The 25,357-nt window shown below is 53.5% G+C and overlaps 5 protein-coding genes across 8 annotated transcripts; 3 read left to right on the top strand and 2 right to left on the bottom strand.

Annotated features, from left to right (window-relative positions):
• Window positions 1–351: 351 nt before the first annotated feature.
• Window positions 352–4,456, top strand: PBX2 (PBX homeobox 2). The gene is made up of 9 exons (XM_049889418.1): window positions 352–585; window positions 1,480–1,553; window positions 1,789–2,036; window positions 2,148–2,338; window positions 2,495–2,630; window positions 2,756–2,909; window positions 3,281–3,369; window positions 3,489–3,575; window positions 3,705–4,456. The coding sequence occupies exons 1-9, from the start codon at window positions 365–367 to the stop codon at window positions 3,795–3,797; spliced, it is 1,293 nt and encodes a 430-aa protein (XP_049745375.1). The 5' UTR covers window positions 352–364; the 3' UTR covers window positions 3,798–4,456.
• Window positions 4,457–5,882: 1,426 nt separating this feature from the next.
• Window positions 5,883–9,657, top strand: AGER (advanced glycosylation end-product specific receptor). The gene is made up of 11 exons (XM_049889432.1): window positions 5,883–5,990; window positions 6,182–6,285; window positions 6,415–6,607; window positions 6,789–6,853; window positions 6,965–7,052; window positions 7,159–7,341; window positions 7,473–7,609; window positions 7,813–7,954; window positions 8,237–8,263; window positions 8,392–8,515; window positions 8,637–9,657. Exons 1-11 carry the CDS (start codon window positions 5,939–5,941, stop codon window positions 8,728–8,730), a joined length of 1,209 nt encoding a protein of 402 aa, XP_049745389.1. The 5' UTR covers window positions 5,883–5,938; the 3' UTR covers window positions 8,731–9,657.
• Window positions 9,544–11,483, bottom strand: RNF5 (ring finger protein 5). Its single transcript, XM_049889536.1, has 6 exons — window positions 11,180–11,483; window positions 10,324–10,342; window positions 10,121–10,233; window positions 9,960–10,014; window positions 9,763–9,880; window positions 9,544–9,656 (listed from the first exon to the last, which is right to left on the bottom strand). Exons 1-6 carry the CDS (start codon window positions 11,317–11,319, stop codon window positions 9,559–9,561), a joined length of 543 nt encoding a protein of 180 aa, XP_049745493.1. The 5' UTR covers window positions 11,320–11,483; the 3' UTR covers window positions 9,544–9,558.
• Window positions 11,484–13,307: 1,824 nt separating this feature from the next.
• Window positions 13,308–21,887, top strand: AGPAT1 (1-acylglycerol-3-phosphate O-acyltransferase 1). Of its 2 annotated transcripts, none has more exons than XM_049889525.1 (7): window positions 13,308–13,346; window positions 18,086–18,294; window positions 18,512–18,645; window positions 18,985–19,160; window positions 19,327–19,422; window positions 19,552–19,624; window positions 20,643–21,887. In XM_049889525.1, exons 2-7 carry the CDS (start codon window positions 18,095–18,097, stop codon window positions 20,825–20,827), a joined length of 864 nt encoding a protein of 287 aa, XP_049745482.1. In that variant the 5' UTR covers window positions 13,308–13,346; window positions 18,086–18,094; the 3' UTR covers window positions 20,828–21,887. The 2 variants fall into 2 exon arrangements, with proteins under 2 accessions (XP_049745482.1, XP_049745472.1); XM_049889515.1 differs by lacking the exon at window positions 13,308–13,346 and adding an exon at window positions 13,776–14,058.
• An 82-nt stretch (window positions 21,888–21,969) lies between these two features.
• Window positions 21,970–24,753, bottom strand: EGFL8 (EGF like domain multiple 8). 3 transcript variants are annotated; one of them, XM_049889449.1, is made up of 8 exons: window positions 24,498–24,753; window positions 23,780–23,908; window positions 23,460–23,582; window positions 23,254–23,363; window positions 23,084–23,179; window positions 22,824–22,994; window positions 22,434–22,742; window positions 21,970–22,146 (listed from the first exon to the last, which is right to left on the bottom strand). In XM_049889449.1, the coding sequence occupies exons 2-8, from the start codon at window positions 23,878–23,880 to the stop codon at window positions 22,103–22,105; spliced, it is 954 nt and encodes a 317-aa protein (XP_049745406.1). In that variant the 5' UTR covers window positions 23,881–23,908; window positions 24,498–24,753; the 3' UTR covers window positions 21,970–22,102. The 3 variants fall into 3 exon arrangements, with proteins under 3 accessions (XP_049745406.1, XP_049745416.1, XP_049745398.1); XM_049889459.1 differs by lacking the exon at window positions 24,498–24,753 and having other exon boundaries at window positions 22,434–22,587; window positions 22,663–22,742; window positions 23,780–24,459; XM_049889441.1 differs by lacking the exon at window positions 24,498–24,753 and having other exon boundaries at window positions 23,780–24,462.
• Window positions 24,754–25,357: the final 604 nt, after the last annotated feature.

Here is a 25,357-nt window from a genome sequence, read left to right as displayed (position 1 = left end):
TTCTCCCCTCCTCTTCCTCCGCGGCTCCCCTCCCCCCGCCTCCCTCCCTCGCTCCCCCCCTTCTCCCTCCTCCCTCCTCCCTCTCTCTCACACACCCCCGCTTGGGCCTCCTCTCTCTCTCTCTCTCTCTCTCTCTCCGGCTCCATTTTCTCCGCCGCCGGGGGCCCGGGGTCTCCTGTGGGGGGCCCAGCCGGTACCCCAGGTCTCCCTTCAGCGCCGGGGTGAACCCCCGGGGGAGCCGAGAGGGAGGAGAGGGGCGGGGGTGGGGGCGGAGGGAGCAGCGGCCCCGGCGAGGTTGGGGGGAGAAGTAACCAGGCGGGGGGAGGGGCGGAGCAGGGAGGGGGCCCCAGGGCCCCCCCCAGCTATGGATGAGCGGCTGCTGGGGCCGCCCCCTCCAGGCGGGGGCCGGGGGGGTCTGGGATTGGTGAGTGGGGAGCCTGGGGGCCCTGGCGAGCCTCCCGGTGGCGGAGACCCCGGTGGGGGCAGCGGGGGGGTCCCGGGAGGCCGAGGGAAGCAAGACATCGGGGACATTCTGCAGCAGATAATGACCATCACCGACCAGAGCCTGGACGAGGCCCAGGCCAAGTGAGTGCCCCCACCCCGGGACCCTACACAGACCTGGCAGGACCCTATTCACAGTCTCTGAATCTTCTGGGAGCCCTCTAACTCCAGAAGCCTTTCCGGAATCCTTCAGCTCTCGATTATCCTCTCCTTACTCCTGGGACCCCTGAGATAAGTGATCCCTCTTAAACCTCCCTTCACCCCCAGGCCCTGAAACCTTCACAGAGGGAACCCCAGGTAGTCTCACCCCCCCCTAACCTCTCGCTGACCCCTACACTTCCTTGGAACGTCCTTCTGTCTCTGGAGCCCCCTTCTGGCTCCCAGACTAAGAAACTGCTCTCAGGCTATGCCATCCTCTCCCCTAATTTTCCAGACCTGGGGGCCCCTGCACCCCCTCCCCAGAGCTCCTAACACTCCTCACCCACCCTTCCCCCTCAGCTCAGCCAGACAGTCAGCGAGTCATATCTTCCACCCTGCTCAGTTCCAGACTCCCTACTTGAGCTCAGCACCCCCAATTCTTCTCTGGCTCCCTCTGATACTCTTTTACACCCCAGCCTCCTGTTTTCCTCTGAAATCTACCTAGTCACCCTCATTTCTCCAGTGACCCCCTCCAAACTCTTTCTCTGCACGCTTCCTAGACCACTCCCCAAAGCCCCCAGCCCACCCATGGTTTCTTTAGCATCTTCCCTCAATCTTCCTGAAGCCAAGCTGCTTTCTCACATCTCCCGTAATATGGGAGCTGCCCCTTCCCAAGTCCCCCCAAATCCCTTCAACCCCCAACCCCACTTTCTATTTCCCTTCTCCTTCCACAGATTTTCCTGCCTCTCCCCTGGTTTTCAGGCTCTCTTCTTTCATCGTCTGCTCCACTTCTATAGCTGCTCAACTTTTCTCTCTTTCCCCACTCCCATTCCTCTGAAGGAAACACGCCCTAAATTGCCACCGAATGAAGCCTGCTCTCTTTAGCGTCCTGTGTGAAATCAAGGAGAAAACCGGTATGTGGTCTCTCTCTGATTCCTCAGCTCTGGGGACGGAACCCTGTTCACAACAAGTCTTGGGCTAAGAGTTTGACAACTTGGGGCCACGAGGAAAGTGAGGAGTCAGGGAGGTTGCAAAGGGCACTGGGGAGCAAACCAAAATTGGGAGACTTGGGGCTCTAAGAGGCACAAGGAGGGCTGAGAGCTGGGTGTGGGGGACCTAGGTCCCTAAATCCTTTTGCCTGCACGCTAGGCCTCAGCATCCGAAGCTCCCAAGAGGAGGAGCCGGTGGACCCGCAGCTGATGCGCTTGGACAACATGCTTCTGGCAGAGGGTGTGGCTGGACCTGAGAAAGGAGGGGGCTCAGCAGCAGCAGCTGCAGCAGCTGCAGCCTCTGGGGGTGGCGTATCCCCTGACAACTCCATTGAGCACTCGGACTATCGCAGCAAACTTGCCCAGATTCGCCACATCTACCACTCAGAGCTGGAGAAGTATGAGCAGGTGAGGAGAGAAGGCTGGGATGAATGGAGGGAGAGGCTCTTGGAGGAAGTCCCAAAGCCAAAGGACTCCTCCTCACCTCCTCATTGCATGCCTGCATGGGCCCCCATGCAGGCATGTAATGAGTTCACGACCCACGTCATGAATCTGCTGAGGGAGCAGAGCCGTACGCGGCCTGTGGCACCCAAGGAAATGGAGCGCATGGTGAGCATCATCCATCGAAAGTTCAGCGCCATCCAGATGCAGCTCAAGCAGAGCACCTGTGAGGCCGTCATGATCCTGCGTTCCCGCTTCCTGGATGCCAGGTGGGACCCAGGGGTTCCTTCCCATTCCTCTCCAGTCCCCAAGCCGCCATGTTGTATAACATGGTACCTTGTGACAGTGGTGTCCTCTGCAGTTACGGAACATGGTGCCCCTTCTAAGACACCAGCATCCTCATCACCCTTCTCCCTCCCCTGTAGGCGAAAACGTCGGAACTTCAGCAAACAGGCCACCGAGGTCCTAAATGAGTACTTCTACTCCCACCTGAGTAACCCCTATCCTAGCGAGGAGGCTAAGGAGGAGCTCGCCAAGAAGTGTGGCATTACTGTCTCTCAGGTATTGGGGGTGGGTGGCTTGGGGAGAAAGAGTCTTTGGGTAAAAAACTCTCAGCTCCCACTGAATAAGGAGTTTCAGAAGGAAGGGTGTCCTCCTGACCCTCCTTTCTGCCCAATACCCCACAGGTCTCCAACTGGTTTGGCAACAAACGGATTCGCTATAAGAAAAACATTGGAAAATTCCAAGAGGAGGCAAACATCTATGCTGTTAAGACTGCAGTGTCAGTCACTCAGGGGGGCCACAGCCGCACCAGCTCCCCGACACCCCCTTCCTCTGCAGGTGGATCCCACTGCCACCCTGCCGAGCTGTTTTGCACACTTCCTGCTTTTGTTCCCACTTCCTAATCTAGGCAGGATCATAGCAGAGGGGGTGCTTGGGGGTGAGAGGGGACAAGGTGGGGATGTCAGGGGACAGAGGCCACTTCAGTGTAGTTACTTCTGCCTTTCTTCCAGTGGGTGGCCAGAGGAGGCTCAGGAACAGCCTCTTTTTTCCAAGTGTTGGAATGTTGTTTTGTGGATAGTTTGGGTATAGTAGCACAGCCCAACAAAGCTAGTACAAAAGGGTTTTTAGAAACAGATTTGTGGTGAGTCACCTGTCTGCCCTTTCGGGCTCTGTTGTACTTCCCCTAATTCCCTATCTGTTCCCCCAAGGCTCTGGCGGCTCTTTCAATCTCTCAGGATCCGGAGACATGTTTCTGGGGATGCCTGGGCTCAACGGAGATTCCTATTCTGCTTCCCAGGTCAGATGCTCCATCTCCTTTTGAGTTGGGCCTTCTCAAACCTTGTTTCCATCCCTTTAGGATACAAGAACTTTTTCTTCCGCAGCTTCTCCTATCGTGCCTTCCTGTGCTGCCTGCAGGTGGAATCACTCCGACACTCGATGGGGCCCGGAGGCTATGGGGATAACCTTGGGGGAGGCCAGATGTACAGCCCCCGGGAAATGAGGGTAAGTGGATAGCAGAAGCCCCCATCTCCAGCTCTCACCAGAACAGGAGGGCCTTCTCCCTGGCAGCATTGTTCCCACACAGGGCTTCCCAGGGCCCTCGGCTAACTGTCTCTCTTTCTCATTTTCCAGGCAAATGGCGGCTGGCAGGAGGCTGTAACCCCATCCTCAGTGACATCCCCAACAGAGGGACCAGGGAGCGTTCACTCCGACACTTCCAACTGATCTTGCCCCTCAGGGCCACAGGGGCAGGGGCTCACAAGGCGACTCTTGAAGAAGATGTAGGCATCCAGAGGACAAACCCCAGACACAGGAGAAGCACAAGACAGAGAAGGGCAAATGGGGTCTTCCCCTCCCGGACTGGACTCTCAGTGCTGGGGGTGGTATAACTACATGGCAGGGAGAATGGGGTCCCCTAAGGGGACAGTGGGGTCTGTCTCCCCCTTTTTTCCTCCTTTCAGCCTTTTTCTCCCCCCTTTATATCTTACACAGAAACACACTCCCAGAAACCTGTTTTTCAGACCTCTCACAGACACATACAACTATTCTGTTTCTCTCCCATGCTCTCTCTCTGGCCTCCCCCTACTTCCCCTCCCACCCCACTTATCTACTCCGGAATCTGTGGAGACGCCAGCCCTGCCCAACCAGAGATGCCAAAAATGGGGACACAACTTCTGGATAGAGGACGTGGGCCGTGCCCCCTGTGCATCCCCACCCCCTGCTCCTCCAGACGGCTTTATTACCTCATACACAGCTCATCTTAAACCAATAGAATCGCTCGGTGGACGAGAGTGTCTGACTCAGATATCTACCTCGGAGGGAGTTTCTGCTACTTTAGAGAATTATTGACTGGGCTTTGGGGTTGAACTTTTTTTTTTTTTTTTAAAGAAAAAAAAAGAAACCCTGGGATTTGTCTGTATTTGAGGGGGGTGGGGTGGGTTTTTTGTTGTTGGTTCTTGATTTTTAATTTAGTTTGGGAAAGTAGACATTTTTATAAATATGTCGATTGATTTTTTTTTTTTTTTTTTTTTTGATTTTTTGCTTTCCCATGTTAGGGGTGATAGACAAAGGGGTCCTGGTAAGAGAAAGGGAAACAAATAGAACTGGTGAAGCGAGTCCTGGCTCCAGTCCTGTCCATCAGGAAGTGAATTTCGTGGGGCACCAATCCCTCACCCATAAAGTGGCTGAGGTGTTCTTTGCTTGTGTAGGCAGCTGGATCCTGCATTTGGTGTGGAGGTCGTGTGGGGCATGACTTGCTGGCTTTCTATCGCCCTCTTCCCACAACCCTTGGGCAGGGATGGACTCCGTAATTTTGAGAAAATTGAAGGTGCTACCTTCCCCTATGAGTGACACGTCTTTAATTTTTTTTTAAACTTCTTAGATTGGAGGGGGAAGGATCGGGAGGGGGTTATTGCCAAATATGTTAAATATGGGTTGGGGTGCTTGTATATGTATCTTCTTCAGTTTCCCCAGAAATGAGGTATCCTTTTTTTTCTCACACCAAAATTAAGGAGTTAGGGAGAGAGATAAGAGGGAGGTTGCAAAAAGCCAGGTGTGGGGAAAAAACCAACACCATCCCATCCTCGGCCTTGAGCCCTGCCATCTGAACCCCTCAAACATCCTCAGGATTTCACAAGACTGAGTGGGGGAAACCCTCTCATCAAAGATCTGGGCAGGATTGGGGGGGCAGGTTGGGAGTGTGACGGGTGGGGGGGGCGGGAGGCACGGTCCAGGGGCAGTTCTCTCCTCACTTGTAAACTTGTAGTTTCACAGAACTGCAGTTTTAAATAAAGAAATTTCTTTTTTCCCTGGGTTTAGTTGAGAATTTTTTTCAAAAACATGAGAAACCCCAGAAAAAAATTATTTTTTCTGTCACAAAGCCCCAGACATTTTTCTCAAGTTCCCGTTATGCCTCCTCCTGGCATTGCCCTCACTATCCAGGCCCACAGTTCACCCTTGTCTCCCTCACCATGGGGAACAACAGCCTTGTCTGAACCCGGTTGCCTAGCAACCTTGTCTCCTCAAGATGGGGCTCCAGTCGTCCACCGCAGACAATGATGGAATACAAATAAAGTGGTGGGTCCTGATGGTTGGGGGCCCTAAGGGGATGAGAGACTCAAGAAGGTACACCTCCCCACCCCCATAGGTGTGGCTGTCCCCACAGGCTGGTAGTGCCCAGGGGTGGGGTGATAATAGTTTCTCCTAGTACCTGAAGGACTCTTAAGAGAAACATGAATTCCTAGCATTCCCTGTGACTGAACAGGACAGGGAGATGGGGGCAGGGGGCAGGGTAGAAGCCTCCCCTAGGGCGGTGGCCACAGGAGGGAAAGGGGCAGACAGCGCCAGGAGCCTGGGGAGTGAGCAGGATGGCAGCAGGGGCAGCAGCTGGAGCCTGGATGCTGGTCCTCAGTTTGTGGGGTGAGCCACTCCCCCTGCCAACTCCCCCACAACCAATCCTCCCTGCAGAGAGCACTCTACCGCCCCCTCCCTCAATCTCCCCAGAACTTACTAGGAACCTGGGCACTGCCTTTCAAGCTCTTTCACCTACCCTGTCTTAATTTCATAAGCCCCCATCTCCCTTGCTGCCCCTTCATGGTGCTGTCCCCCAGGAGCAGTAGGCAGTCAGAATATCACAGCCCGGATTGGAGAGCCACTGGTGCTGAACTGTAAGGGAGCCCCCAAGAAACCACCCCAGCAGCTGGAATGGAAACTGGTAAGCAGAACTCTGTCCACCAACCTAACTTCCAGAGAGAACAGTGATGATTTATATCCCTACCTCCCTACCTCATCAGTCCTCCCTTAAGGGACTTGCACAGTTTAGGTCCCTGTTCTCTGTCCCCAGAACACAGGCCGGACAGAAGCTTGGAAAGTCTTGTCTACCCAGGGAGACTCCTGGGATAGAGTAGCTCGTATCCTCCCCAACGGCTCCCTCCTCCTTCCTGCTGTCGGGATCCAGGATGAGGGGACATTCCGGTGCCGGGCAATGAGCCGGAAAGGAAAGGAGACCAAGTCCAACTACCGAGTCCAAGTCTACAGTAAGGGTTCCAGGGTCCTCTCCAGGGCCTGCCTCTCATCTGAGGAAAAGCCTTCAACCCCAGCCCTTAACTCCTAGGCCCTGGTGTGTACGAACCTCTGACTTCCACTGCCCCCATTCCCACACCTAGGGTGTGAGGACCTTCAATGCTGCAGCCTCTGATTGGATTTTTCCTCCTCCAGAGATTCCTGGGAAGCCAGAAATTGTAGATCCTGCTTCTGAACTCACAGCTGGTGTCCCCAATAAGGTAGTGGAAGAAAAGAAGTAGAAGGTGACCCTGTGAATGCAAGAGGAGTGTAGCTGTGTGTGTGTATTAAGTCTCTACTTTCAAAGAATGAGGCAACCACTCTTTCCTTAGGTGGGGACCTGTGTGTCGGAGGGGGGCTACCCTGCAGGGACAATTAACTGGCACTTGGATGGGAAACACCTGGTATCTGATGGGAAAGGTAAGTCCCAAGGTCCCCTCTGTGAGCTGCCTTCTCTCTGAGCCTTTTCAATAAAAAATTAGTTTACCCACTCTTAAATGTCTCATTTTGCTTCCTCTTACCCCAGGAGTGTCTGTGAAGGAAGAGACTAGGAGACACCCTGAGACAGGGCTTTTCACAGTCCAGTCGGAGCTGATGGTGACCCCTGCCCTGGGAGGAGCTCCCCGCCCCACCTTCTCCTGTAGCTTCAGCCCTGGCCTGCCCCGGCGCCGAGCCCTGCATGCAGCCCCCATCCAGCCCCGTGTCTGGGGTGAGCGCAGAGGGAGGGTCCTGAGTTCAGTGAGCACCTTCTGGACATACAGCCCTCAGGAAGAAAGGGGACAAGCTCATCCCCATAGGAGCATTCGCCAGTATGACTCTCAACCTCATGCCCCTCCCCAGCCCCAAAGCCCGTGCCCCTGGAGAAGGTCCAATTAGTGGTCGAGCCAGAAGGTGGAGCAGTAGCTCCTGGTGGAACAGTGACCCTGACCTGTGAAGCCCCTGCCCAGCCCCCACCTCAGATCCACTGGATCAAGGATGTAAGTGACCTGCAGAGAGGGTGCTGGGAGATAGACACATACATCACTGGCAACTGGAGAGAGGGCAGGGGCTGATGGAGGAAGAGGCAGGCAAGGAGCTGGAGAGAAAAACTGAGTATCTGAGAGTGTAGATATACGAGTATGGGATGTGGGATGTATGGAAAAGAGTTTCATAATAGCCTTCTGTCCTGTTCCCCCATCAGGGCATGCCCCTGCGCCTGTCCCCCAGCCCCGTGCTGCTCCTCCGTGAAGTAGGGCCTCAGGACCAGGGAATCTACAGTTGTGTGGCCACCTATCCCACCCATGGGCCCCAGGAAAGCCCTGCTGTCCGCATCAGCATCATTGGTGAGGAAACCACCCCCCAAATCCCAGGGATCCTGGGGCTAGGGTGAGGGACAGTGCAGGCTCCTATTCCCTGCCCCATCCTGGTACTGTCCCAGAGCCTCACCATCCTTTCCCTGTGCACCACACCCAGGCCTCCTCTTTGCCACCCAAACCCAGCCCAACCCTAAAGGAGTCTCTCCCACCACTGAACTGAAGAAAGTGAAAGACACTCCACTGGGGCCCCACTAAACAGCCCTCCCCCAGCCTAAAGCCTTCCCTTCTGACTTACTCTTTGTCTTCCAGAAACAGGCGAGGAGGAGCCAACCACAGGTGAGGAGTTGGATAAGGTCAGAGAAGCAGAAAGAGACACACCCCAAAACATGTGGCTGGGGGTATGGCCAACAAGAAAGGACAAGTGAGTGGTGGGTACTGTGCCTTCAGTTTTCCTCTCCCTACAGGCTATGTGCGGGGGTCAGGGCTAGGAACTCTAGCCCTGGCCCTGGAGATCCTGGGAGGCCTGGGAACAGCTGCCCTGCTCATTGGGATCATCGTGTGGCAAAGGCGAAAACATCGAGAGGAGAGGTGAGCAGAGAAAGCCAGACATCTCAGACTGGGGCTTTCAGGCAGCCAAGTTAGAGGTCTGGGGTGGAACCATGGAGTACTGGGAACCATGTGCAGGATTCTCCCCATCGCTCCTCCCTAGGAAGGCCCCGGAAAACCAGGAGGAGGAGGAACACACAGAGCTGAATCAGTCAGAGGAGCCCGAGGTGGCTGAGGGCAGTACAGGAGGGCCTTGAGGGGTCCACAGCCAGACCTCGGCTGTCAGCTCCCTTCTGTCTTTCCCTCTCTCTTCCGGCCCCAGCCCAGCTCTCCCTGTACAATATCTACCCCAACTCGCCAAACTTCCTTCCACAACCAGGATCCCCCCTAAACAGTGACAAGTAAACACCCGATACACCTTGCCCCATGTGCTTTTGCGTGTGTGTGTGTGTGTGCGCGCGCGTTTATGTGGCAACCTTACCCCTTGTACACCCAAGAGCCTTGGAGGGGCTCACCCCCATGCTGTCCCACACCACCTCAAACATCTACTCAAGCTGGGAGAAGCTGCTCCTGTCCTGAAAAGTGGAGGGAAGGAAGACGTTGGGATAGATCCCACATATACTTTTCACCTTTTTTTTTATTGAATTTGTAATAAAGAGGTTGTGAGTGGGAGGTAGCACTTAGAGTCAGAACCCACATTAGACACTGGGGAGAGAAAAATTAAATTAAATCAACAAGTGGGGAATGAGAGAGAGTCAGAGGGAAACTTGCCCACCTTTCAACATCAAATCTAGAAATCTAGAGGAAAACAAAGGGTTAGGAGAAGAAAAACCGACACTCTCTTCAGTCTGTCCTCCTCCCTCAGGGCCGGGAGTTAAGACGAGCGAGCAGTTCAGAGCAGAAGGCTCTCCCATCCTGTGTCCAGATATCACTTCTCCCCATGCCCTCCTCGAGAGTGGCTGGTTGGGCCTTAGCAAACAGAAGTGGAAGGGTTGGGGAAGGGAGGTCCAGGAGTAAGGAGGGTCACGAGGGACCCCCAATACTGATTCTTCTCTGGCTGGAGGTGGGCAGGAAGGAGACACAGCTCAAATACTTAGCAGCCAGATAAAGAAAAAGATGGCAAGAAACAGGAAGAGGGAATCCTGCCAGCTGGAGGCCGAGTGGCCCTGTCCTAGATCCACACCTGTGGGAGAGAGAAGAGCTGCAGAGGACGCACCCACTCCAGGGCAGGGAGAGGACTTGAGGGGATTCCGAGGGCTCCCCAGTAGGAGCTGAGCGATGGCTCTTACCTGCACCTCGACGGAAAGGCTCATGGGTATTGAAGACGGTGGTGAAAAAGCCAAAGGGAAAAGCACCAACACCAAATGAGAAGTGAAAGCCCCCAATATCACCAAATGGCTGGAATCCCTAGGAAGGTGAAGAAAGTCAGAGGGGAACCAGGCAAGTCTTGGGCAAGGAACAAACACAGTAGGACAAGAAGACTCACCCCTCTGCTTTCTGGAGCGGGTCGCTGGCCCTGGGGGCGGGGTGGAGTCTTCAATCTGAGGAAGAGGAAAAGGAGTATCGACAGGAATATTCTCCTCTTTCACACACCCTTCCCAGGCAAAAAGCCTCTGACTTTCCCCTCAATACCACCTCCTCTCTCACCTGGGATCCTGGGGCTTCTGGCTCCCTCGCCCATAAAGTGGGACAACCTTCTCTCTGCTGATTCCAGCTTTACACACTGGGCACTCTTGCCGATCAGGTCGTGTCTCCAGCCACTGGGGAGAAAAAAATGAATTGGTTTCCAGTACAGTCTTCAAGCTCCTCAGGCCTCCCCATCTCCCTCTTCATCTCCTCTGAGTACACACCTGATGAAGACAGGGCCAACTGGATGGGGGGAAGAAAAAAAAAAAGGTCAAGCTAACTATAGAAAAGAGACACAGACCCAGACTTCATAGATACCCATCTCACTCCTCTTCCAGGTATCTGTGCTGTTGCTTTACATCTTTTCGGCAGCCTCTACAACAGCCAACCTGGCCTTCCTGCTTCTCTGGTCTTCCAATGCTTAAAGCTCCAACCATCTTCAACACACTCAATCCTCTTTTCCCCAACACACACCCACATACATTATCAACCCGTCTGCTTGTAGACTTAATTTCCAGTTAATCTTCAACCCAGCCCTATCACTTCCAAGCCTAACCCCTTTTACTAACATATATCCTCCTTACTCCTTTCCACTCACTTTCAGGTCCAATAAAGTATTTCTAGGACCCTTTAATCTCTCAAGGCTGCCCTTCCACAGTGCCCTTATCCCCAGATTTGTCATACCAACCTCTCCCAGATCTCACCTGAATGTGATCCTACAGTTCCCTGCGCCTCCCACAGTCAGCTAACGCATGCCTCCCCTAACCTTTGGATATCATCTGTCTCCACCTGTACGGCTAAGACCACCGTAAGCACTTACTATGTCCCTCCCGTCCCACACCCTCTTAACATAACCCCACGCCTCAGCTTCTAATTTCCATGACCTCTGCTTTCCACGGGTCTGTCTTTACAAACGAGACCCTCCCACCGACACATACCTGAAGAGACATAAGTCCCCTCCGCGTGCCTCACCTATGGGGATGTGCCCTCTAATTATCTGTATGATTTATGGTCCCCCGCCGCCAGCCTCCTCAGTACAGACGTGAGCCCCTCCTCCCGCCCCCCCTTCCCAGTTCTCACCAGTATAGGTGGCCACACACACTGACCACAGCTTCCCGAGCAGTCTCCAAACATATATTACATTCGAAGGTCGCGCCCCCCCCGCCCCGCTCACGATTTGGCCCTTCGGGGCCCCCGTCCTCCTCCTCCGCTGCTGCCATTGCCGATTCTATTTCACCCCCGGGTACCCCTCAGTACACACAAACACACAAACACACACTCCGACAAACGAGAAACCGCCTCCCGCCCACGATAGTTGGGGCGGCATTGAGGGTTTTTAACCAGTATTGGTCTGAGTGTCTGCCAATCACGTAGGGTTCAAAGGCAATAATTGGTATAAACGGTATGTGCCGAAAGAGGCTTGCGTGGTCCTGCCTTTGCACAGTGACTATTGGTTGGTATGGTGGGAGTCAGCCTGCAGAGCCATGGGATTGGTAACAACTTGATAAGCCAGTCCCTCAGCCAGGGAGAGTTTTATTCGTCTGAGTAGCTGCCTGTCATAACCAAAGGCCAAAAGCAATTGGCTTGGGACTTTCTTTCCTTCACTTCCTCTTTCCGACAAAGTCTGGGTTCCTATTGGACTTTCGAATTTGTGACTCAAAAGCAATTGATTGGTTAGAACTTAGCCAGAAAATGGAGACTAAGTAAAATGCGCATGTTTAGCACGTGATGGGCCGGGCCGGGCCAATCCTGAGAGGGTTGAGCCTTCTCTGGTCCCACCCCTTCACCTCTATCTTGTCTCCATGGTGACTGCTCCACAATTGGCTGCGCTTGAGTTGAACCTCGGTACGGCTTCATCCGGGTCCTCCGGCTATGGACACACTCTCTTTCTCTCTCTCTCTCTCGCTCTCTCTCTCGGCTGATTGGGCCGATTCCTTCGCTCCTGATTGGCCGAGATCTGGAAAGACGGCGAAGACCTCGGAAAAGAGGGCAGATACTGGGGTTGCAGGGTTCAAAATGGCTGCGGCCTCCTACGTAGAGAGCAGAATTTGGGTCCGCTCCTCCCTTTTAGTGAAGAAGGGAGCAGAACTGGGTTTGGATGGTGGGAGCATCGATCTGCGGTGTTGGTGTTAACCAGTCTCCCTCGGCTGGGCGGTTCAGCTTGCCCCTCTTTAGGTGATTTACAGACCAGTGCTGAGCTAAAGGCCATCCCCTTTTTAATGTGACACACAGGATACAATAGAGTTGACTTCGACTCCATTTTAAACCTAAAAGCAGAAAACGTCTGGCTCCACTCCTTTGTGAGTGGGCGTAGATGGCAAGGCCCGCCCCTTTTAGGTGACCCGCGGCGGAATGGGGTTAGGCCCGCCCTTCCTTAAGTCCCGTAGAACTGGGGTCTTCCTCCTGGCCTGGAGCCCTAGTATTTGGGCAAGCTGCTTCAGAGCTTAGGTCTTTCCTAAGAGTTTGGGGCTTTCCTACAGTCAGTGACCGTAACTCTGGCCCAAGGAGGAGAACTAGGTAACAGTCCTCCCACTGCCAATGTTCTTTACATCTGCATCCCCAGTGCGTGTAAACTCATTCAAGGAAAAGGTGTGTCTGGGGGCGGGAGGCAGACACTGGCTGAAGGGAAACACTGGCTGAAAGCTGTTCAGCAACACCCTGATAAAAGGTCCCACGTGAATCGAGTGGGGTGAGGTGAGAAGTTGGGAAATGCCTAGCAGACGGTAGGTGAGGGTTCTGGAGGCCTGAGGTCGTATAGGAAAAAGGAATTAAGAGGGAGAGGTGGAGACTAGGAAGGAGGAGTGATGGAATGATCCTGGTAAAGGGATACCGGGAGCCCTGGGGTATGGGGAAGAGGGGAGCAGGGTTGGAGAGGGAGCTAGATAAGGAGGCTTGCTCACCCCAGAGCAATCAGCATTCTTACCCACTTTTTTTTTTTCTTTCAAGGAACACATTGGAAGAAAAGATGCAATCACATTCTATGTTGTGGTGGGCAGGGTTGGCTCAGCTTGAGTAATGAGGCTGGTAGGAAGGAAGGAACTAGTAAAGAAAAATCACTTCATAAAACAGCGTGGAAGGGAAAGGGGAGAGAAGAGGGCTAGAGAATATTCCTTAGCTTTAAGTCCAGAGAGGGTGGGGGAGGGAACTGGTCTGCTGGGAGATAATGGGGGGAGGGGCAAAAAGACCAGACCACACCATAGGGCCGGAGGCTGAGGTGAGGGGAGATGGAACCCTGGAGACAAAAGAGGTAAAGAACTCAACGCCTGGCATGTTTGAAACGGAATCGAGGACAGGAAAGGGGGTCTTAGAGATGAGGTGGAGCTGGAGAGAATAAGCAACAGATATGGGAGTTAAGGAGAAAGGGAGAAACCAGAAAGAGACCAACCAAGTAAAAGTGGCAAGTGGAGAGCTGATGGAGAATGAGGAGAAGGAATGAGCTGAGGAAGGAACACAGCGCCAAGAGATCCAGAGCTGTGCGTGCTGAAAGGAGGACGGAGAAAAAAAGACAAGCACCTGGACCCAGAGAGGGGCAGGGGCTGAGCCCAGCTGAGCTCTTGTGGGGAGGAGCTAGCAAGGGGAGGCTGGAGGATGAGAGGAGGGCCCCTGGGAATGATTGGCGAAACAGCTCGCCCATCACCTCCCCTACTTCCTGGCCAGCCCCGGAAGCCAGCGGGCGTTCGGGAGGGGTGGGGGGGAATAGCAGCAGCAGCAGCCCCAGCCCTTAGAGAGAGACAGCAGGGAGGGAGCTTGGGGTACAACACCCCATCATTCGTACCGCTATGGGCCCAGCCTCCCACTACCACCTCCCCTCCATCGGCCGGGGCTAGGACACCCCCCAATCCCGTCGCCCCCTTGGCACCGACACCCCGACAGAGGCAGAGACACAGCCAGCCGCCACCACCGCTGCCGCAGCCTGGCTGGGGAGGGGGCCAGCCCTCCAGGCCCCCCACCCCACTGAGGTGGGGGCGGGAAAGGGACGGGAGGAGGAGGGAGGAGGGTGCTGAAAGGGATGTGGATGAGGGGATGGGGAGAGATTGGGTCTGGGAGGGCCGACTGGGGAGAGGAGAGGGGGCCTGACAGGGAGGAAGGGTGGAACAGACAGGGGAGGGAGGAGAGATGAAGACCATGTCAATTGAGGACTGGGGGTGTCGGCAGGAAATTCTGAAAAGGGCATTCCCTACACCTTCCCCAAAACCTCTTCCTGGTTTTTGGCCCCACATGACTCTTGAAGGGGGAGGGGGAGGGAAGAAGGCAGTTATTGCCATCCTTCCCCCCAGCAGAATTTGCTTCCTAGGAATGTCCTCAGACACCTCTCTCTTTTCCCTCCAGGCACAGGCCTTCTTGTTTCACAGTGGCCTTCAACACTGTGCTAACGTTTACTGACACAGATGCCTTGTGTGGGCTGTGTTTTCTGCATTGAGCCTGTGTGCCTTTGACATGCTTAATGGCTTGCATGTGCCTCAGTTGTCCATGCGCTGTGGAGAAGTGATGTGTTATTTTCCCTCAGCAATTATTCATTCTCATATTTTGGGTCCCATGTCTCCCATCCAGTTTTGACATGTCGAAGTACCTACCCCTTGTATGTGTGTTTTCATATATCGCACCTTCTGTACGGTTTCATGGTACTGGCATGTTTTTGTTTTTGCATGTCTACTTTAGCGCATAAAGGTTATACCTTATTTTGTCTTGACTCACATGTCCATGGTCCATGCCAGAATCTTCATGCGTGGAATCCCATGGTTTAGCTGACTAGTGCACACTCAGGTTGATTGGATTGGCCTGTTTGCTGTGCATGTTTTCACACCATGCACGTGCGTGTTTCTCCTCAGGACACACTTACGTAGAATGAGATAGTGTGTGTGCTTCTGGTTACAGATACTATTTATTTAATAGTTTTATTGGCAGTATATTTTGTGAGCCGTTTGTTTCTTAACCCATTTGGCACTCCCGTGTGTTTCTCAATCCTTGGACATCTCTCCTGAGAGGATCAGTGACTCAATATCACATATTAAGTGGAAAGTATTAGGAGAAAGGTAACTGGGTCTCCAGTCCCCGAAGAACCATCCCATATTTCTTACTTGGCTGACCTCCCTGGCCTGTGTCTCTTTATTCACATTATCTCGACAGTGGCTGTGTACTGTCTGTGTCCATGGGACTCATTGGTGCTGCTGCGACCCCCACATCGTCTGCATTTGTGAATATCGTCAGTCACCCCACTCTTGCACTGTTGGCATACATTCGATGGCAGCAGCATGTTCTTTTCCACTGTGACATGCAGGCCCCTGTTCTGTTTCTCTTGCGTGTGAGCTGACATTTTTCATCTTCATGATTGTTACCACTCTGCCTTTATCATGCCCATATATTGTTTGTGTGTATTCACAATAGCTTACTATTAGACTTGGCGTCTTCATTGTTTTCTTGGTTAATATTCCTTGAGAGGTGTAGCCATCTGATTCATGATTAGAGCTATCTTCTCATTAATTGTGGTTGTGTGGGTACAACCTTATAATCCTTTCAGCAAATGTTCATTAAGTGTTAACTCTACCTCCTGTCTGGGGCATTGGAGATAAGGTAGTCCCTGTCCTCAAGCTGCTTACAGCTGAGGGAAGGAAATGAAAATGCTAGTGAACAGTTAGTGTGGTGTCAAGATCAGTGGTCCTCAAACTTGTGTGCATATCAGGCTCACCTGGAGAGCTTGTTGAAACACAGATTGCTGGGCCCAATGCCCAGAATTTCTGATTCAGTAGGTCTGGGGTGAGGTCCAAGAATTTGCACTTCCAACATTCCCTGGTGATTCTGATACGGCACTTTGAAAATCACTGATCAAAATAAAAGTGTAATAAAAGCACAGGCCTGGAAGGTTCAAGAAGTCCTCTAAAAAGTGACACTGATCTGTGTGAGGCAGATGAAGAAGAGGGGGAAGCACATTCCAGCCAAAGGGAACAGCATGTTCAAGGCACAGGAACATGAAAGCAAGTTGTGTGTCTGAGGAACTGAAGTAAATCGGTTTGTCTGGAGCAAGAATGGCATTTGTGGGCATGTGGCCGAAGATGTAAGGCCCTTGTCAAAAGGGCTTTTAGGCGAGACAGGGAAATGCTTAGATTTGGCTACAGAAAACTCTGTGGTTGCCATGTGAAAGAGGGATTAGAGGGAAAAGAGGAGCCTACTGCAAATAGTTCAGGGTCCAGGGGAGAATTTAATCTGGTCCGAACTGGCAGGGGCAGCAGAGATGGAGCAGCTCATAAAAGTTACACTGTGTAACTACCCCTTTTAGAGCTGGCAGAACTCGTGTTTCCTCTGTTGCTTGTTAACCTTCGCCCTTGGCAAAGGGCCTACCTTTGAGTACAGCCCTCCTATCATCGGAAGGAAGTGCCTGTGGCCTTAATGGGAGAATGACAGGTATTAGCCTGAATACCCTTTTTGTGAGAGTGATACCCTGCCCCCAGCAGTGAGCAGAGTGGAGGAAGGGGGAAGAACTAGAACTAGAAGGCAGGTGCTATGTGCCTGGGCCTCTTCCTCCTGACCCTTTTCCTCTTCTGGGGCAGGTGGTGTGATGCTCCTTTCATTCCCTGCTCTCTCTCCACTTGGTGAGGCCTTTTACACTGTACCTTTTCATACTGTACCTGCCTGACCAAGTTGCCTCCAGGTTGTTGAAAGAGACGGAAGAGGGTGGTAGGATTTGCTTGCCTGTCTTTGTATGTAGCAGCTCCCAGTATATCGTGTCCATAGGTTTATCTGGGGATGGGAGTGGGGGAGGCTGCCTGGGTGGAGAGGGATTTTTCTAGGTAAGCATTTACATTACTTATTTGTCACTGAGGAGCCCTGGTGTTGCAGTGGCTAAAGCGATTGACTGCTAACTGAAAGGTCAGTAATTCAAAACCACCAGCAGCTCCTCGGGAGAAAGATGTGGCAGTCTGCTTCTGTAGAGATTTACATCCAGCCTTGGAAACTCTGTGGGGTCACGTTGAGTCGGAATTGACTCAATGGCAGTGGGTTGGTTGGTTGTTATCTGTTACTGGGTGTGTTTGTAAATTTGTGTGTGTGTGAGTGTCTGCATTAGTGACGTGAGCCTTTATTCTTGCCAGTTAGCCCTTGGTGTGTGTCTGTGGGTGTTCTGTCACTACCACTGTATCTGCTATATGCTGTGTATACATGTATGTAGGGTATACATACAGGTGGCAGCATAACCACTCGGTACGAACTGCTTATGTTTAACAAGTGCCTCTTATGAGCTATATGACTATAGATAAGTCATTTAATCTCTGTAGGTTTATTTCCTATAAGATGTAAATAATAATAGTACCTCATAGATTATTGTGTGGATCATACTTAAGAGTTTAACATAGCGTATAGACCAGCACTGTCCAGCAGAACTATAATGCAAGCCACGTATGTAATTCTTAGTTTTCTAGTAGGCACATTTAAAAAGGGAAAAAGAAACGGATGAAATTCATTTTGATGGTATGTGTTATTTAACCCAGTATAGCCAAAAGATTATCATTTCAAAAAACATGTAATCAATATAAAAAATTATTAGTGGGATATTGGACATTCTGCTTTTCATTCTAAGTTTTTGAAATCTGGTACATATTCGACAGAGCACATCTCAATTTGGACTAGCCACATTTCAAGTGGCTGATAGCTACCATGTTGGGCAGTGCAGGTACAGACCATTATAAGACTCTTACCAGCTACACGTGTTAGCTATCATTATTTTTCTTGTCCTTTTATTATCATATTTGTGAATTGTAACGTCCATGTCTCATGTCTCTTGTCTGTCTATATCTGGGGCCTGCAAGGAACAGTCCTGAGGTCCCTATCCCCACTGCCTCCATCCTGGAGAGGCTACCTGAGAATGTTTCAGTGTCCAGTGGGAGCCCTGGCCCTTGTCCTCATAGTCCCCCACCCTACCTTCTGTGCCTTGCCTTGCCTACCTGGCTCCCCTCCAGGAACCAGGCCCACTGTCCCTTGCCCTGTTCCCTGCAGGCGGCCAGAATGGAGCTGTGGCCAGGGGCATGGACAGTGTTGCTGCTGCTCTTCCTGTTGCTGCTCTTTCTGCTGCCCGCCCTGTGGTTCTGCAGCCCCAGTGCCAAGTACTTCTTCAAGATGGGCTTCTACAACGGCTGGATCCTCTTCCTGGCTGTGCTCGCCATCCCTGTGTGTGCCGTGCGAGGACGCAATGTCGAGAACATGAAGTGAGGGGGGCAGAGGAGGCGGGTGATGAGGGACCCTAAGGATCGGGAGTGAGCAGTGAATGGGGAGGGCATGGGGCGTGTGGGAGAGGCTGAGAGGCCAGGGACAAGAAATGAGGAGAGGGCTGCAAAGATGCCCAGAAAAACAGAGGGGCAAGAGGGGCTGAGGCAGGCAGGTCATCAGTGGATCCCACTGGAACCCCTTGCTATAACCCCACAGGATCTTGCGTCTGATGCTGCTCCACATCAAATACCTGTATGGAATCCGGGTGGAGGTGCGAGGGGCCCACCACTTCCCTCCGTCACAGCCCTACGTCGTCGTCTCCAATCACCAGAGCTCCCTCGACCTACTTGGTGAGACCCCTCCACAGGGCACACTTCACCCAGCCATGTCCTTCCTTCCAGAACCTTCCCCAGAATTCTCTGCCTTGGAAGTCCTTAATTCCCCTCCTTTGGGATCTTCCTCCTCATTCGCTCCCAAGCGTTCTTTCCCTAAGGTAGAATGAACCTTATAGGCAGGGTATATGTACCTTTACTCTTTGCTCCACTTGTGGCTTCCTGCCCTGCCCCAGTGCCTCTCTTCCTTTTATCTCCAGTCCCTAGAAATGTGGGTGATGACCTGGGTGAGGTTGCTGCCTCCTATGATACTCTGTCTCCACCCTGATCGTCACCCCCACCCCACCTCTGCTCAAGGAATGATGGAGGTCCTGCCTAGCCGCTGTGTGCCCATTGCCAAGCGCGAGCTGCTGTGGGCTGGCTCTGCTGGGCTGGCCTGCTGGCTGGCAGGAGTCATCTTCATCGACCGGAAGCGCACAGGGGATGCCATCAATGTCATGTCTGAGGTGGCCCAGACCCTGCTTACCCAGGATGTGAGTCACACTGGGGAAATGGGAGTTCGGGGGCTGTGGAGTAGAACACTTGTCAATAAACTGATATGCAGGGCCAAAGGGGCCTCAGAGGTTCCATCATAGCATCACACCCACTTTCTGACCCTTCCATACATGTGTGTCTTCCTTGACCCTTTCCTTCCCCCAGGTGCGGGTCTGGGTTTTTCCTGAGGGAACGAGAAACCACAACGGTTCTATGCTGCCCTTCAAACGTGGCGCCTTCCACCTTGCAGTCCAGGCCCAGGTGACTACTACGCCTGCTTCCTGCTGCTAAGCTCCCCAGCACCCCACCATCCCTTCTCCTCTGGCCAGAGGCTTACCGTGAGGGTCTCAGAAGGATGCTGCGGGCTGATCCCCTTTTCCCCTCTACCAGGTTCCCATTGTCCCCATAGTCATGTCCTCCTACCAAGACTTCTACTGCAAGAAGGAGCGCCGCTTCACCTCCGGTGAGGGCTCTGGGCAGCGCTGGGTGGGGGGTGCCAGAAAGGCCATGGGAGAGGCTTGGGGGACATTCCCATCAGACATGAGGACCCGTCAGTGTGGAATGTCAGAGCTGCAAGGAGTCCGTGGGATCAGCTAGTCTTACCCCACATCATTAAGAAAGTATTCAGGCGGTTGCCGGGTTATGAACATCCAACTTAGAGACAACGAGTACTTAAGAACAGACTGCCATAAAACCCATTATGTTAAAAACTGGACTTAAATACAGTGGTTCATAATAACGAACACATGCAGTACCTTGTGGTGCTCATGAAAACGTTATGCAGTTTGGAAGTGTTTTATATGCATCCCATAATGATTGCTGTCAAATCGATTTCGACTCCCAGCAATCCTGTAGAACAGAGTAGAAATGCCCCATAGGGTTTCCAAGGAGTGGCTGGTAAATTTGAACTGCCAACCTTTTTGGTTAACAGCCGAGTTCTTAACCACTTTACCACCAGAGCTCTTTTATATGCATAAAAAGGTGAAATATATACTACATACCAAGACAAACATTTGACTGATGCTAAATAAGAACAATATGTACCTGTTCCAACTTACTCTCAAATTCAACTTAAAGACAGACTTAGGAACAGATCTCTTTTGTAACTTTGTATTCAGCACTCACCATGTGTAAAATTTCCCTGCTAGATGGGTAATACTTGGTCCCTCCGAGAGGGATTGTTACCTAGTGGGAAAAACAAGATGTATGCAAAGCAATGATGAATAACACACTGCAGTAAGTAAATCCAGACAGTCGGGGCTGGAGGCATGCTGAGGAGGTGTCTGGACTGGGGTCTTGGGAAGGCTTTGTGCAGTGGGGCCTTAGAGAATGGGTGGCCGCTGGCAAACAGGGTGGTTGTCCCTGGGAGAGAACTGAAAATCTGAGGAGGGAGTAGCAGGAGAGCTTAGGAGGAGGCTGGCCCCACCTAGAGGCAGAGGCCTAGATGGACAGGCCATGACAGTTTTCCTCCCCACTCCCAGGGCGATGTCAAGTACGAGTGCTGCCCCCAGTGCCCACAGAAGGCCTGATACCAGATGACGTCCCAGCGCTGGCTGACAGAGTCCGGCACTCCATGCTCACAGTTTTCCGAGAAATCTCCACCGATGGCCGGGGTGGTGGTGACTATCTGAAGAAGCCTGGGGGGGTGGCCGAGGCCCAGCTGTGAGCTCCCCTTGCACCTACCCTACCTTCCTCCCCACACCTACCAACCCAGTGGGCCCTGCAGTGGGGACCAGCCCTTTTTCTCATTCCCCCCCCCCCCCCACCTGTTCATCTCTTTGGAATCTTCAACTTCTGAAGTGAAAGTGGATACAGTGCCGTTCCCTGCCCCTTCCCAGCCCCACCCGTGGGCTCTCTTGCCTTGGTGCAGTCTCTACTCTGACCCCACCTCCTGCCATCTTGTCTGTGGAACAGTTGCCTCCTCCCATCTCGAGTGGCTCAGCCTACACAAGGGTGGTGAACATTCCATCCTGTCCCCAGCGGACACTCTTCCTTTGTGGTCTTCTCTCCCTCTCCACTCCACATTGGTCAGTGGACTCATCCACTCTATGGAACAGTTCCCTTACACCCCAAGTCCATGAATTCAATGGACTCATCTGTTTGTGAGGAGGACTCCTCACCCTGTGGCTGGAAGCTGTTACTTCCAACTGCTCCTGGAACAATCCTCCCAGGCTCATCCTCACCACCACCCCTTGGAGCCTCCTGTCAGTGGGGGCTGGACTCTTGTAACTCAGAGGTCTCATCCTGGCCTTTGCCCAGATGCCTAGGGTCACGTACACTTCTGGATGCACACGCTCCCCCCACCCCCATCCCTCCCACCCCGCCCTGCCCTATCACCGTGGTACAGTTCTTCAGTGATCCTGGACCCACCCAGCCCCCTGCAGCCTCACGGTACTATTCCAACCAGACACAAGAGGAAGAGGCAGACATCAGGTGCTGCACTCACTTCTGCTCCCTGGAGAGTTGGGGAAGAAACTGAGCCCTGGCTGGAGGGGATAGGAGGGCTTTTTAATTTATTTCTCTTTCTTTTGAGGCTTTCCCTCTCTGGGTCAGTTTTCATTTCCTTGGTGTGGCATTAACCACACCCTGCCACCCACCCCAGACACGTGCCCACAATCAGGGAGGTGGGCTCGGAGCAAAAGGAGAGGGTGGGACACGGTTTTGTGTGACTGGTTTTTATTAATTATCTGGTTAATAGCAAGAAACCAAGAATAAAGAGAGAGAGATCTGGGCACTTTCTGGCTGTGTTTGTTAGGGGTCGAAGACACGAGCGGGGCGAGGCAAGTTGCTTCCCCCATTATTCCTCAGCTTGCCGCACTTTTCTTTGCTCCTAGGTGACCAGACAGCATTATCTACAGCTCCCCAGCGAGCTAACCACAGAATATTGAGGGGTTCAGTTTCTGTATAAATTAGGGGGCGGGGCTGCTGCAGAGGTTCCTTATCAGCGGTTGAGGCCAGGGCCCAGGCTGTTGTCCTCACAGGAGCCTGGTTAATGACAAGGAGATAGAAACAAAACATTGGCTGTGGCCTGTGGGGGCTGCCGCCAGTCCGGAGTGGGGCAGTAGTGCTGGAGAGACTGACACTGTCACCCAACAATTAGCCAGAACCACTGGGCTTAGGCCAGACTCCCAGGAAGAGAGGGGTGGTGAAGTAGATGTATCCAGGAAGGTGTGGGGAGAGAGTGTTGGGGAGGGATTCTGGGAAAAGAGGAAGCAGGAGATGGGGGGGAGTCTCTAAGGTCCCTGGTGGGGAAGAAGTGGGGGAGGACTCACAGGTGCCTAGCTTCTCCTCCAGCAGCAGCACCTGGTCACTGAGAGAGTCGATCCTGTCGCCCCGGCCCCACAGCTCAGCCACCTGTTGAGGCTGTAGCTCTTCAGGCGGCACAGGCAGCACAGCTCTGACCCAGGCCCCGGCCTGGCCTGCCCACTGCCAAGAAAGAGATACCTCAGGAGGTTGGGGCTGGGCCATTGTGTCCCAAGGGCCCCGGGCACCTCTGCTCACCTGCTCCAGCTGCTCCAGGCGCCCTCGAAGCTCCCTAATCTCCTGCCTTAAGGTATGCTCGTCATGTTCCACCTCACGAACTAAGACAAAGAGCATCACCACTGCTGGGGCCCCACTGCTAACCCTGGGCCCGCCCTGTGGCCCCTACCCCCACCACTCACTGGCCACGCTGAGGATGCTGGTACTGGTTGGGGGCTCCTGAGAGCCCTTCGCACAGGTGCGCCCATCTGGGCCCAGCCCCAGGCCATGGGGGCAGCTGCAGGTGAAGCTGCCCACTGTGTTGAGGCAGTGGTGTGAGCAAAGAGCGACGCTGGTCCTGCATTCATCCACATCTAGTTAGGGACAAGAGGTTGGCTGAAGGGATGGGGCAGGGCCAGGCACCCAGTGCCACAGTAGGGGGCAGGGAGGCAAGTAGACGCACCCACGTGACAGTGCTTCCCCCCCCAGCCAGGGGCACACTCGCACTGATCCGGCTGCACACAGATGCCTCCATTCTGGCAGGGTTTGGTGCATATGGCTGCAGGGAGAGGAAGAAGAGTGACAGACCCTGACTGATGATCTCCCCCAAGGCCTGAGAAGACCCAGCCTCACCTTCACAGGTGAGTGCCCCTGGGTGCCGCTTCTTCCAGCCCTGGCAGCACACGGTGTGGGTCTGCTGCACCTCCCTCCTCACTTCCCTCCACGCTACGTGGTACACAGTCCTAGAACACAGCACCAGCTCAGGACACTGGGATGCGGTTCCCAGTCAGTCAGTCCCTCCTGAGAGACCACCAGAGTCCCACCTCCCCATCCCTCACCTGTAGGTGCTGCAGACACGCCGCCCGGTGCACAGGGTCAGGTAGGGTTTGTATGTGGGTTGGCTGTAGGACTCATTGTAGCGGAGCGGAACCATCAGCGTCTGCTTGGAGCAGACACCATGACTGTACCCATGCCGGAGGAGTTGGGAGACATTGAGTGGGCCAGGCCTTGCGGAGCCCCACTTCTCTCAAGGCTCCACTGAGGCCCCCGACTTCCCTCTTGGTGACAGTGAGTGCCCCTCACCCCCATTCTAAACTTTCACCCCCAGGAGAATGCTCGGTGCCTGCCTCACCCCCAGCCCTGCCCCCTCTGTTGTCACCTCTCTTTGAGGGATCCACCCTTGGTCCCCTCGCCTGGCAACGGTAGCAGGAGGAATGAGAGTCCGCTTAAGAGAGTGCACAGCTCAATCCTGGACCCCATGATTCTCCTTGACACCAGACTCTGTGGGCTGTAGTCAGGAAGAGGTTAATGGAGGCCCTTTCCTCTCCTAACTTCTTCAGGCCCAGTTCCACCAAGAGCAGTCTGCTGGTGCCCTCCTAAGGTGCTCAGGAAATTCACTCTTACACACTGGTACTAGCCACCAGGAATGTCTACACCTGCATGTACATTCAACCAGTAACCCCCTTCCTTTAGCACAGCATGATTCATGCAACATCATCCACGCAGGCTCACACCTTACACACGCCTTCCACCATCCCTCCAACCTAGCCAAGCCTGGCCTGTACACAAACCCTCCTATCTCAAACCTGCCCTTAATCTTCATACCTCAAAACCCCAGATATACACCATTTCCTCTTCACCATTCTCTAGGCCCCCTCACACCTTACAAACAAACCCACCGACCTGGAAATTCCACACCTTACATATATTTTTACTACCCTCACACTCCACACCATCACATACATCCTGGACACATACCTACACCCTTCACTCAGGCAACACCCCTCAACTCACATCCACCCTAGGGTCCTGTCTGAGTGACCAGCACTCCCTCCCATTGGCATTTCCCACCTTCCCTCCCCTCTCCCCATTCCCACCTGGCTTCTCTCTCCCCAGAGACTTCAGGCAGACCAGCCTCTGCAGCTGAAACTCAGACTGGTGGGCAGGCTGGGCAGCTGGGCAGGAGGAGGGGACGGGCCAGACAGAGTCCTCCCACCTCTGCCCCCTCCCACAAGCCTCCTCCTTAGCTCTAGCCTGGTCAGCTCAGAGGAGTCCAAGTACCACTCCCCTCATCCCAGCAAAGGGCACCCTAGAAGTTTCTTCCCAACCCTCTGAGGTCCCCTATTTTTGAATCCCCCTCCAAATCAGCAGAAGCAACTGGATCTATACCACCACCAGTGCACTCTCCCCACCCTCACCTTCAGCCCAGACTAGGGGAGAACTGAGGGGGGCAGAAAGGGAGACAGAGCTGAGGGAACAATGCGGGGTCAGGTCATGGGAGAAGAAGCAAGAACAGCTGAGGAAAGAAAAAAGGGCAAGTCGTCACAAAGGGGCAATTGGGCAAGGGGGGCAGCCCAAGGCACCAAGGGGAGAATTGCCCCCCATCTCTTGATGACATTTGCTAGGGCTTGGAGGGGGGGGCACAGGGTTGAGTTAGCCACCACCCCCCATACCAGAGCAGACAGGGCCCTATTGTCTCAGCCAAAATTCCTTCTTTCAGGGAAGAGGAGGCTCATTGTCCATCCCCTCACCCAACTCTGGCCTACAAAGGTCGAGAAGGGGCGCAACAAATGCCCACCCTGACCCTCAGCCCCCTTGTCTAGCCTGGGGGCGGCAGGCACATTCCACCCCACACAGCTGGGGCCCAGACCACTGGAGCCTCTGGCTCAGCCCCCCAGTCTTAGGCTGGGACAGGAAAAGAATTGTCCTCAGCAGGAAAGAACCCGCAGAGAATCAG

The sequence above is a fragment of the Elephas maximus genome, chromosome 1 (assembly GCF_024166365.1).
Source record: "Elephas maximus indicus isolate mEleMax1 chromosome 1, mEleMax1 primary haplotype, whole genome shotgun sequence".
In the NCBI taxonomy this organism is placed as follows: Eukaryota; Metazoa; Chordata; class Mammalia; order Proboscidea; family Elephantidae; genus Elephas; species Elephas maximus.
Note: the sequence above shows the minus strand (reverse complement) of the source record. Positions and strands in the feature narration are given on the sequence as shown.